The following is a 13,272-nucleotide window of genomic DNA, read 5'->3' as shown; positions in this document are numbered from 1 at the left end:
ATTTGTTTATTTCCTGTTAGGGTTGGGGATTGAGTTGCTCTCGTTCAACTGCGAGCAGGTTGAACCATTGGAGAAGCCATGACTGTTGGGTAAAAGTGGTTTTGAGTCGGGTTATGTGATCCATAAGTGGCCATCGTTAAAAAAAAATGAATGCCATTATTTTCTCTGCTTGCATTTGCCAGCTGAGGCGCACATGTCCATAACCAGAGAGTGTATAGGTTAAGTAGGTGAATTGCTGTGCACTCAGAGTCAGTCAGTATGGAGCAGGGTGTGGTCTTCTGCGCTGTGTATTAACTGACAATAGCCAGCTCCTTGGAGGGATGTGATCCAAGCCACAGAAGTATACACTGGCACACTGTGCTCCGGTTTGCTATTAGCACACTAATGCCTTCCCCAGGACTCCCCAAGGCTAGCGCGGGGTCTTTAACCCGATACCACACATGCTACATAAGACATAGGATTTGCTCTCCTCTTTCTCAAAACACATCTGGGATTCAGACTTCCCTGTTTGTCAACAAAAGGCCCGCTAGAGGCTGAAGTTGCACAGAAGGGGATTTTTTTTAGGGACAGAATGCTTTCACTAATCAGTCCACATATGTCACGTTTAGCCTTTTCCACAACCAACGGGAGATTACACATTTTATTACTTTGTGTCTTGTGTCTCCTCCCTGTGCTCCTCTATAGCCCTCTTCTGGAGAGGGGGCGGGGGGTTACGGTGGGGTTGAGACCACGACTTGTGCATCTGCCACGGGACAGCTGCCGGTGCTGCTATGTTGAAAGACACAGGATTTAGATTGTCACGTAAATTGTTTACATATAACCATTGTAGTCCATTGACAATCGGAAGACCTAATGATAAACATTTTTAAAGTCAGACCCCACACACGGATCCATGAACCAGTCTCAGCAGTATTCAAATGAAATCATTTAAATGCAATAACTGTATGTGTCAAAGGCAGCCCCGAATGTCCTTGAAACATGTGTCTCTGCAACTTAACCTCTTTCCATAGAATATTGACTGTGTAACACTGTACGGAAGCGGAGAGAGAAACATTCCTTCAGCACTGTTGTGTTTATAGCAGCATTGTAATACGACCCATCTCATCATGTTCCCTAGATGTATTTTCTGATTTAATAAGCATCTTTTGCATTTTGAATTCCCAGGGAAACACAGCTAATTAACCTTATTACTTGAAGGGGCAGAGCATCTCCCCCTTCAATAAAATGACTTGCTTGCCTGTTTAACGATTTAGTCACTAAAGAGGGATTAGATTACTATGAAGCGGATGAGAAATGACATTGTTGTAGTGAAGCAATGAGCACCAATGTGTCGTTGCGGGCTTCTGTTTTTAGTTCAATTGTACTGTGTGCACTTGCAGGCATTCAGTACATATCAATTCAGAAGAGAGTCATGTCTTATACTGTATCACGAGGACGCAGACTTAAGCAAATATGGACATTCTTTTTCTTAATTTTCTGAACTCAGCAGATGTATTTAATATGCATTAGCTTCTATGAAATAATAATTGAACTCAGAATTTCTTTGTTTCTTATCAGTTTTAAACTGTATTTTTCCGTCTGTCTGAGACTTTCATTTCAGTGCGGTTCTATAGGTTACCTCATATCCCTTCAATAGATTAGTAATCAGCCCTGGTGCTCCTATCTGGCCCGTGGATCGGCACGCAGTAAACAGATCCATGTGTCAGCGGACTTCTTGACTGACAGCCTGTCACTTTCTCTTTGTCATCATCGCTGGGTGCTCCGATAGGGATCTGTAGGAGTTTTTTGGCATAGACTGCTTTTTGATCCAACTGGGATAAGCCACATCACCCTCTGATGTGCTCCTAAACTGTTGGCCAGTCCTCCCTAGCTCTGATAGCCAGCCATGAAGTGTATAGCCAACAGAAGCTTTTTTTTTTTTTTTTTGCTGTGCTAGTGGATAGTCAAGGTGTATCAGAAGTGAATGGCTCTGAGTGAAAGATATCAGGTCTACCGGTAGCATGGTCAAATCTGCATTTGAGCAGGTCAAGAATGTAATCTTACAGGAAGGGAAAAGGGGCAGTAATACACACCTGAGCCGTCACACTTCTTCAGCATGTTTTTAATTCAGCTCTGTTTCCTGTCTTTTACCTGGCAATAAAGGTCTGTGTTCAAGAGAATTATGGAGAGGACACTTAAATTATATTAGACATAATATATTGAAGGTGGAGTCAGTGATTGGAAAAAGCTTGATTTTTATCAAAGTCAATTCATATCTCCTTAGGATCCGCTACCTGACCATACTAGAAACATGGCCGTTAACATAGCCTGGGCTGTGTATGAACACTCCCCCCACACTCAGTACGTATGGTAGCTGATTGTGAGGAGATATTCTCTGATTTTGACAAAAAGTGATTTTGACAACAAGTTTTATTCGATAATCGCTGACTTCACCTTTTACATTTGTGATTGTGTGTGAATGCAATGTACAGTAGGTATGATTGAAAGCATTTCTGCCTTTTTTGGGAATGTCCATCAGTTTGGCACAGTTGTAGTTTAAGCCAAGTGTGGAACAGTTTTCATTTTCAGGGGTGAACGAATGACACCTCTGTTTTGGTTTTCCCCCAGGTGAGCGTCCATACCAGTGCCCCTACTGTGACAAAGCCTTCAGCAAGAACGACGGCTTGAAGATGCACATCCGCACACACACCCGTGTAAGTTTTACCCCCTCTTTCTTTGCTCCTGTTTGGAGGGTGTGTTTGTCCTTTATACTTATTCAATATTGTTTTGTGCATATATGATTTTGTATTCTTCATTGCTGCTCTACTCTGTACACACAATAATATCATTCTCATTTGACATTATATCGTACCATGAATGCAATCGTAATGTCTTGGTGACTGTTTGGTGCATCAAATCAAGGGCTACCCTACCTGTGTGTAAACTGTCTGGCTAGTCGCAGCCAGTTGATTGGGATTTACCCATCTCTGCTCCCCAAAACACAGCTGTGAGGGATTTTTTTTTTTTTTTACAATTTTAAGTGTTACTGTTTTTTTTTTCTTTGCATAGATACTGTATATCCTTCTTATTGTGTCACACAGCATGGTGCAATTATTACCAACTGAGGTTACGAAAGTAATGGCAACCAGACAAAGCCTGACCAAATGTCTCTTTCACAAAGACACTATTTAGCTGCTTCACTGCTCATTCTCCTGGTATTGTTCACGCTGGTTCACTTTCACACTGTCCAGACTCACTGGGACACTTGAACAACACCGAGCCATCATTGCTCGTAACACCTGTGATTTCCCTGCTCTGACAGGTCAAAACGTCTGCTGTGAAAAAAAGGCCAATTCACATCTAAATGCACCAATGACCAGATTCCACAATACAAAATGAGTGCAGTGAAGAGAGATAGGGATGTTTATATAGTGTCAGGTCAGGTGTCCAAATCACTTCTGCTTCAGATTTGAGGATAAATACATTCTAACAGTCCGGTCTCCTTTGTATACAACCCATGTGAAACCCCCTTACCACTTTAATCAAGAGACTAATGGCCACATTTACAGGATCTTCATAAACATCATCTACTGTATGCCCACTGACACAAAGAGGCAGAGATAATAAACCATGTGCTAATGCAGACGAGTCAGATGCCAGAAGATGTAAATGTAGAGTGAGTTCATGCTGGGCTCAGGGGTGGAGACAGGAAAAGGTGCCCTGTTCTCATGAGGTCATTCCCTGGGTTGGGAGGACCTATGCATGGTCTATGGTCTATGGACTTATTTTCTCTGCGTCACGTCTCCAACCCAGAGCAACACTTTCCATGAGCTCTTGTGTGTGAGCATCTGGATGTTGTGTTGTTGGTGCCACCAGTGATAAACGAGACTTAATATGTGTTTCATCAAAGAAGATTTCCATCATCAATTTGCACAGCTTTGACTGTGACAGTCGGAGCCTGTCGACACTGTTCCTTTGAAAAGATTTGTCCCCCTGTTAATGCTGTCCAGAGCTGCTACCCCTTGATAATGGAGGAATCCAGGCTCGCATGTCCACGTCTCTCACTAGAAACAGGCAGGTATCATTTTCTATAGCGAGCTGCTGATTAAACTGACGGATGTTTTGTTCCCTAATGTTCCCAGATCTGCCTTTGCTCACAGCGACCCTGAAATATATGGGCTGAACAGTTACAAACAGCAGAGCCGGATGAAGTCACTGTCGGGCAAAACAAATGTCATTTGTCTGAAAGAGTCTTTGCAGCTCAGTTTTTATATTGATTAGACCATTTGAGATGGAAGCGTTTTGGAGTTTGTGTGTGTGTGTGTGTGTGTGTGTGTGTGTGTTTATGACCACAAACCACATCATCTGCACACTCAAATGAAACACAGTGGGGTGAACTGCTGACATTGTGCATATTAACAGATCTTTCACAACATTGTTTTGATCTCACATAGATGTGAGGGTGGATGTTGTTTGATTACAAACACACTTTCCATGTAAAAAAAAGGTTCCATCTCCGGTTTGATATTTTTTTTTTTGCACTTGGACACTTTAAAACTCAGACAGGCTTTTAAAAGATAAATTGATGACTCTGTGTGACTAAATAAAAAGTGGACCGTAAGTGGTAGGGCTGTCAGTTTTTTCAAAAGAAACCATCTCATTATCCTGTTCCACTTGTCTAGTACATGCACACACGCAGTGCTGTATAAGGATTACAAGTGTTGTTGTGTACAGACGCAGACCTTCCAAACAGAGCTGAGGTGCTGTGGTAAACAGTAATCAGAGCCCATGATGCACTTGCCCTTCTATCTGTGTTGACACGGCAAAGAAAGAGGGCTTCACTGAGTGGCATAACAGACGTGTGTGTATCTCTTCTCTTCACCTGTGTGTGGCTCAGCTTTTCTCACAACCAAAAACTTAGCCACAAACCCCCAAGTTGCTAAAGTTTGTCTTTAATATGATGTCATGTCAGTTGTCAGGTTTTTATGTGCTGCTCCCATTTCACATTTCATGAAAGGGAAGCACTGGACAAGAGATTTGTTCATACTATGTTTTCAAATGGTCCAACAATGCAAAGAAATCTCTCCATGTAGTCGCAGAGTACATACAGTGTACATCAAGTACATTTAAAGGAAAGGCCTGCTCACTCCCTTTGTATTAACATACACCTTTACTGTGAAAGGACGTGGCTTGGTATCTGCACTGGTCTTTATATATCCACAGACCACAGTAGTTCACCAAGGCAAAATGTCCCGTTCCCTTTCTTAGCTGGCATGTTTCTCCGGCCCAGTTTGCTGTGTCTTTTGTTGCATGGTAAAAAAGCCAAAACAAACTAGTGAAGTTGAGTGTTTGATTGCTTAGCCCTGCTTCCAGCTGCTTATGGGTGCTGCGTTGTATAATCCAGCCCGATTTGTGGCAGCAACCAGCCTCAATGTAAAACCTAGTACCTTTCTATGGTGTCAAATCCACAGTGCTTCTACACATTACTCCTCAGATGGGTCTGTGTCGTGATTATACCCAGTTTAAAAACTGAGCAGAGCGTACGGACAAATCAGAGCCCTGCTGTAAAGTTTGAATTCTGATAAATATATAAATACAGTTCAAATATCATGTTTCCCAAACACATGTGAACAAAAGTTTGATTTTTAAAAAGAAAGAAAGAATGATAGCCATTTGTAAGTGATGAGTTGACAGCGTTTATTGCTCTCCTTGCGTAATAAAAAAAAAACATTTGGAATATGAGGCATTGGTTGATTTTCCCACATCACCCTGAAGCCCCATAGTAAGAGCACAATGACTTCCTGTTGCCATGCTGCTTTTACAAATACCAACATATTTAACATGACACATGAGACGCTACAGGCCCTTCTGGAGTAAATAAAGGAGAGTCCATCTTTGCATTCATAGATGTGCTCTTTAGCTGAGTGGTCAGATTCAGAAGAAGAGGATGGGTCAGAGGTCAAATTAGTGAACAGCTGCTGAAGAGTGAAGGTCACCAGGTACAGATGTTCGATGTTACCGGGGGTCAGAGAGATGCATTCTGGGTACACCAAATCACCTAAGTCCATCCATGTGTTTACCCGACCTTTGAACTCCAAATCCTGTATAGTCTATGCTTTTTCTTTAGTCATTCAAGAAGCATGTATTCCTCGTGTAAAAAATGAGTGATCTTTTGTGTGAGCAGAAGATTTCAGTGGACATTTGCATCCCAGAGATCATCGCCGAGTCTGTTTCTCACATACACACTCACTGCTTTACTTTGCATTGTTTCCCTTTATTCAGTCACATGCAGACAAACAGTTGCATACTTAATCACACACACACACACACACACACACGCACACGCACACGCACACACACACACACACACACACACACACACACACACACACACACACACACACACACACACACACACACACACACACACACACACACATGCAGTGAACCTGATCTTTACCTCCTTTTGTATCCTGTGTCACTGGGCACTCCTTGCCCCGCCCACATGATAGCGCCTTTCCCAGGACCCCTTACTTCCTGCATTCACCCTGTTCCCATGACAACTAAGCTTTAAATGGGTAGAGCCTTTTTGCTATCAGCCAGTCCTGTCAGAAACAGCTTCCCAAAGAGTGGCACTGGGAACCATGCCTTCGCTATCTCCACACTTCTCACTTCTCCAAGAGTCTTTTAGGTGTCACTGCTGTTTCCCCTCCGACAGTGGGACACACCCACTCTTCAGGACTGTACACACCAACATACCCACACGCACACCCACCAACACCCATACAAACCAACAATCACACTCACACACCCACACAAACACACACACACACACACACACACACACACACACACACACACACACACACACACACACACACACACACACACACACTTGAAGTTTCATGTAAAAACACACCCACGGTGAGATAGCCACTTTGACTGACACTGAGACAGGCCTCCAAAAGGCACAGAGGAAATGTTCTTTGGGTAAACTGATGAGGTGTGGAGACAGCGGAGTGAGATTCTACTGCCGCAGAGTGCCAGTGCACTGATACATGTTCAAAGGGATTTTCTGTGCAGTGTTTTTCTTACTCTTTGGAGGAATCCATGTGTTTCTGATGGCCCCTACGCCGGTCATTTCCTCCCAACTGCAGGGGCTGTACAAGCCTTCATTCCGTTTCTTCATAAGCTCACAGGGAGAACACCGGGGCGTGAAGTTGGAGGGTATCAGTTTGTGAGTGTGTTACTGGGTTATTTCCATATCTTCTTATGTTTTCCACTCTTTTGTCCGTATCTGTTCCCCCCCCCCCCTTTCTGTGTGTGTGCTTGTGTGTCTGTGCGTGTGTGTGTGTGTGTGTCTGTGCGTGTATGTGTGCGCACACGTGTGTGCCATTACACTTGTAATCCAGGTTTTGTCCATATGTGACCAAACTGGGGAAGTATTGTTTTATACATTGTTCTGCCGCACACGGACGGATCAAGTGTCCCATTTTTTTTTTAACTCTGTGTGTATCTGTGTGTGTGTCGCTTTCAGGAGAAGCCGTATAAATGCAGCGAGTGCAACAAGGCCTTCAGCCAGAAACGAGGACTAGACGAGCACATGAGGACCCACACGGGAGAGAAACCTTTCCAATGTGACGTGAGTGTCCGAAAAATCCCTTCTTCTGCCGTACCTCTAAACCCAGCGACTGTCTCCCCCTTGATGTGTTTGTCTGTGTGAGCGTGTGGCGGCACGGGGCCAGATGTGGGGAAGGGGTGGAGGAGTGGAGGGGTGGAGGGTGGTGTGGGTTAGGGGGGCTCAGTGAGAGAGGCAGATAGGGATCTCGCTGCTCTGGAGGGGCCGAACGGGGCCGATCTCACGTAAACACATTGAGAGGATCAAAGGGAGAAATTACCCTCTGCTTATAATACTGCAGGAGTAATAATCATTGTCAGAGACTCGGGGGGGGGGGGGGGGGGGCACGCGATGGTGATGGTGTCCGTGTTAGGCACAAACTTTTCAAATGCTGTGTTTTATAACCATTTTTCACTAAGGTTGGAAACTATTCATTCTTTTATTTCTGATTATTTTGCATAGAAAGACTTGGTAATCTAACTCTTACACTCACGAAAAACATATTCATGTGATGAAGAAATAGGCTGGGCAATAGTTGTGTTAAACCAGAGGGTTTTTAAGCTGCGAGGCGAACCTTGTCCTCATATAAGACATAAAGGTGCAGGTTCCCCCACCAACCATCACTCATCAACATTGTCAGGCAATTAAAGTCGCTAGTTCAGAGTCATCTGACACAGACATGGTTCACATATTTTTTTTTAGATAATTAAAGATAACTCAGAACTTGTGTGAGAATTGCAACATGTTTCTTCAGTATCAAAGTAATTCTATTCATAGTTGCCTGGTTATCCATGAGCACATTGCTAACTGGAGCTGCTATCAACTGATTAAGCATCATTTAAATGGTGCCACTTTGCCAAAATGGAAACAAATCTAGGCTCCAAAAACTGTAATTCCCAACAAGACAGACATAGGAGTAAACTTATGTTTGTGTTGCACTTCCAATAGCTTTGTCCACACTGCTAAAGCCAGATATGTTGCTGTGTATTGTGGACAAAAACCTCAAAGAGGGGTCCACAGGGCCAGACTTTGAAAAGCATGTGTTCTAGACGGATCAGACATGGACAATAGTCTAAGATGAAAGCTCTAGAATCCAAATATCTCTTAATTCTTTTGAACATAGCAAAAACAACCATATCCATCACCCAACAACTCTGTGTTGCCAGATTCTTGTTTGAGCTTTAACACCCTAATAAGCCTCAATCCGTGACATTGCCCTGAGTGGTAAAACCAGAAAATGTGCACATAAACCCCTGGGGAGCGGCCTATAGCTGTTGTGTTGAGACCACAGGATCAGTATCCTATTCATTGTCTGTGACGCATCAGCAGAAAGTGTCTCCCGGTTCCCAGTGACATCCAAACATTCATCTGGATTCATCTCCCCAGCTGTGGAAGAGCGCTTTTCATGTAAATAATTCTACGCTAAACTATAAAAAGATAATAGAAATAACATGTGGATTTAATTTTTTTTCGGAGGATGGATTTCGAGTCAAGACAAAAGGATCGCACAGTTCCAGGGAAACATTTTCCAGACAAGCTGGAGGGGCTCTGTGAGCAGTGTCTGTCATAACAGCATTAAAAATGTTGTAGAAGCATCCAGCAACATCTGGGTTACCAGGAGGCCCTTCTCTCATCAGCTGCTCTCACTGTTTCACTCTATAAAATGACTAATATTTTACTGACACTAGAACATTCAACCAGATTTAATTCCACTTGGATATTAAAGCTATAGAGCATTATAATACATCAATATATTCCCAGTTTGCTGAAAGACTAAATGATGTGTACAGTTTTAAACATAGAGACGCTCTAGTCTAGACCATACAGTAGTTTGAAAATAGACATTTTGGACAGAACACATAGAACTGGACTGTGGCTGTGATTGTGTTCAAACCTAAGAAGCCATTGCCATTTGCACACAGATGTAAACATTCAAAGATTTAGCTGAATGTAATTCATTGGCCTGAAGCTTTTCACAGATGGAGTGAGCAGCGTCCCATGCTGTGATCCTTGAAGCAGCATGTTAAACTGCAGCTGAACACCAGCCCTCTGCGGATTATCCTGATTGATAGAGGACGATGGAGTCATTTGTACAGTGTAAAACGGCTCATGTATGATGGATGTAAAGATGCATGAATCCCCCCCTTGAGCTAGCGGGGAAGAAAATGAGAGATTTCTGTCTCCAAAGGCGGCCGTGTCTGTGTATAGTCGAGCTCTACTTTGAAATAAAATGAAGTAAAAGTGTGTTTATGTGCTTTCAATATGCCTGTTAAAAATGGATTTGTACGCCATGTGTGTGTTCTAGGTGTGTGACCTGTCGTTCAGCTTGAAGAAGATGCTCAGCAGACACAAGCTCACGCACAACCCCAACCGGCCCATGGCAGAGTGCCAGCTGTGCCACAAGAAGTTCACCAGGAACGACTACCTCAAAGTACACATGGAGAATGTCCACGGGGAGACGGAGAGCTAGGGCCAATTATGGAAACCCCTGGCTGAACACGATATCTGATTCCTCAGATAAAGTTCACTCTGGTGCTTTCGTGCAACCCAGCATTGCCTATACATATTGTATACACAGATGGATAGATAGCAGAAGTCCTGTTATTAAAGATACATACATGTACAATATGGAAAACATTTCAGTAAAAACGCAGGCTGTACATTTGTAATATTATTTTTTTTTGGTTCGACATGCTGTTTAGATATTGTTTTAAGCCGCCGTGGCTGCTCACATGACATGTCTGTAATTTCACTTCAAGTCTCTCCGACTTCTAACCAGTGTTACTGTTCATACTGTTACAGCCCGACTTACAGTATTCCAATGTATCGTTTACTGAGCAACTGTCTTGAATACCTTACTGTACATCTGTGGCCAGTTGTCATGACCATTCAGAGCAACGGATTTACCTTTTTAACACCTGATCTTCGGCATCCAAGCATGTTTAAATATGTAGCCTCGGAGCATCCTACAAAATCCATGCTGCTCCATTTATTATTTCACTTAGAAGTATTAAAACAGGATGGTCGAGCAGGAGAATTTTGAGCTCTGAAAACAGTAAAATCTAAGCCGCCACAAAATCCAAAACAGCTCGCGAACGCGGGTTTTTATTTACACGATGGCCAGAGAGTATAAACATACTGTCCGCACTCTTTCATCCAACTTTCGAGGGCCCTCATTCTTTAAAAAAGTTATGAATGGCCCCAGAAAACTTGATGATTGGAACCAAACTATGTCATGCAAGAGAGGAGTCATTACAAAAGACCCCCATTGCAGATTTTCTCTCAAGTGGAAGATGTTGCCGTAACGCCAGGTTTCTGTTTTTAGGCATAATCTGGTAGACTACTTAAAAAAAACCTATTGGAGCATTATTAACTTAAGATGAATGAGTTTACATATTCCTTCATTTCCTTTAGCCTTCCGGTGCCTTAACTTACTGTTTCTGTGTGGAAAACTGTAGTAGGGACAATGAGAAAATTGTACTGTGTGTGTGTGTGTGTGTATGTGTGTGTGCGCGTCGACTTTCGTGATGTATCGTTGAGAATGTTTTCATATGAATGGGCCCAGGAGGATTATTGTGCCGTGCAGTAAATGTTTACTTCATTAATCATTACTCAATACCATATTTCATTCATTTCAAGATAGGTGCAATTCTGTTTGGTTTTCTACCCGGACTAGTCTGTGTCCTCGTTTACTGTCCAGCTGTTTGTTACTGCATCTGTACACTGTGAATTGTCACTTCACACATTTGTATTTTGAAATGTATAAAACCTCATCACCTTCCAAACAGCCATTTCCCTCTGCTCTTTCTAATTAAGTGTTTGTGAACTGTTGACGTAGTGGAGGCGTGAAGGTGTGTGTGTGTGTTTGTGTGTGTGTGTGTGTGTGTGTGTGTGTGTGTGTGAGAGAGGGGGGGGGGGGGGCGGTCACTTTTCGTTGTTCATTTAACCCAGGGGTGTCAAACTCATTTTCACAAAGGGCCGAATTACGACATGATAATCACACGAAGGGCCAGACATGTCGCTTACTGACATGCCTTCTTTTTAATCCAAAACTCAAACAACATATCTAGGTATATAACCTGCGTACATACGAGGCATAGGCTAGATTTTGTTTACATATTTTGGGGGACAAATTATATGTGGGGGGTATGGGGGTGCTCCCCCAGAAATTTTTGTGCGTCAAACACTTAATTTCCTGTATTCTGGTGGATTTTTCTGTTTTGGTTTTCTGTGCCTTTTCTGCGTCAATTTATTGTGGAAATGTCTTTATTTTTGTAAAGGAAAAGACAAAATTCAGGTTCCTGGTGAAACAATTCTAAAGGACTATAATGCAGTAAGGTTCTCAGGCATCCTGGATTGAGCCACAATATGTTTTCTCTTGGATTTTTCAAAACTTTCTGCGCATTCAAAACATATCACGTTTTTTTATTTTATTTTTTTTATAGGAATCATGACCCAGCACCAGTGTTAACTATTTATGACACTTTACATTGGTAATGAAATGCAAAGCCACCATTGGAAACAAAAGGGGTGGGCTATCAGCGGCTATCTAACGTTAGTTAGTGAGCTATATTGTAACTTCAGGCAAAAGTTAGAAACCAGATAATGTTAGCATTCATCCTTAGACAGTTGACACAATCAATCATCATATTAGCATGCTATTTAGCCCCATAGATTGGCCTATTTACAGCCATTAGAAAACTGACATCTTTTCCTCAATGCAAGTTCATCAATTCATGGCTTAAAATCCTGAGCTGTGGAACTTTCAGAAGACATTCCTAGTGGTAAACTATGCGAGTGTCCTAACGGTTGGGAGCGTGTGCGACGTGCCAACATGGCACAGGCTCCACATGAGAAAAAAAAAAAAAAAAAATCATAACTTTTTTTTTTTTTTTTTTTTCGCGGGCCAAATTGAATGGAATTGCCGAATTGGTTCGCGGGCCAGATTAAATATTGAATATTTTTTTCATAGCCACCACCCGCCTGATCTTAGAAGCCACACACTACAAAGCGCCTCTGATGGTTTCTCTGTGTGGATGTGGGGATTCTTTCTCACGTCCGTCTCCTCTGCAGATGCTCTCCGCTATCAGGATCTAACTGTGAGATATTCCCATGAGCTACGAGTCGTTCTAATTATCGCTCTGTGAAGTTCGTCAAACAGGGCCGCTGTTCAAACTTCGCAGAGCTTGCCAGTGAGTGTGGTTTTGGCTTCCTAAAAAAACATAACTGTTACAGTATGTCTATCTCCACGTCTTTCAGTGTTTGCTGTTTGTTTAGCAATTAACCACTCGTTGGTCTTGGTGTTGGGATACATTTGGTCACACACAGCATAGATGTCAAAAGTTGCATGATGCCTGCGCGCTCCTCTTGGCCTCTTGTCAGGCTTTCCCAGGGCAGCTTGGCGGTTAGCCCTGCGTCTCAGATGGCATGAATCCGGGTTGAGCCACTCTCCCTCTGGAGCTGGGTTCACCGCGTGGCCATGCAGGGCGTGGCTGGGTTCACCCTGGGCCCGCCGAGGCCCGCGCTGCCTGCTGAGCTCGTGCTGCCCACCGCCTGCTTGTTAGTGGTGGTGAAGCCTCCGGGCCAGTGGTGTGCAAACGGGGGGAAGCAAGGGTGCCTAAGCGCCCTTTTTTATATCTTTATTCAAACTAGTGTATTTAACCTGTAGGCTAATG

General features: G+C 43.1%; 1 protein-coding gene across 1 annotated transcript in view; it reads left to right on the top strand.

Annotated features, from left to right (window-relative positions):
* prdm5 (PR domain containing 5) overlaps nucleotides 1-11,291 on the top strand; it is a 33,684-nt gene extending 22,393 nt beyond the window's left edge. The window contains exons 14-16 of the mRNA XM_080032408.1: nucleotides 2,608-2,693; nucleotides 7,517-7,621; nucleotides 9,903-11,291. Coding sequence (XP_079888534.1) covers nucleotides 2,608-2,693; nucleotides 7,517-7,621; nucleotides 9,903-10,067 — 356 coding nt within the window. The 3' untranslated portion in view covers nucleotides 10,068-11,291. The remainder of the gene's footprint in view (nucleotides 1-2,607; nucleotides 2,694-7,516; nucleotides 7,622-9,902) is intronic.
* The last annotated feature ends 1,981 nt before the right edge of the window (nucleotides 11,292-13,272 follow it).

The sequence above is a fragment of the Ammodytes marinus genome, assembly GCF_949987685.1.
Source record: "Ammodytes marinus genome assembly, chromosome: 8".
Taxonomy (NCBI): Eukaryota; Metazoa; Chordata; class Actinopteri; order Uranoscopiformes; family Ammodytidae; genus Ammodytes; species Ammodytes marinus.
The sequence above is the reverse complement of the archived record's forward strand: the minus strand, read 5'-3'. Positions and strand labels throughout refer to the sequence as shown.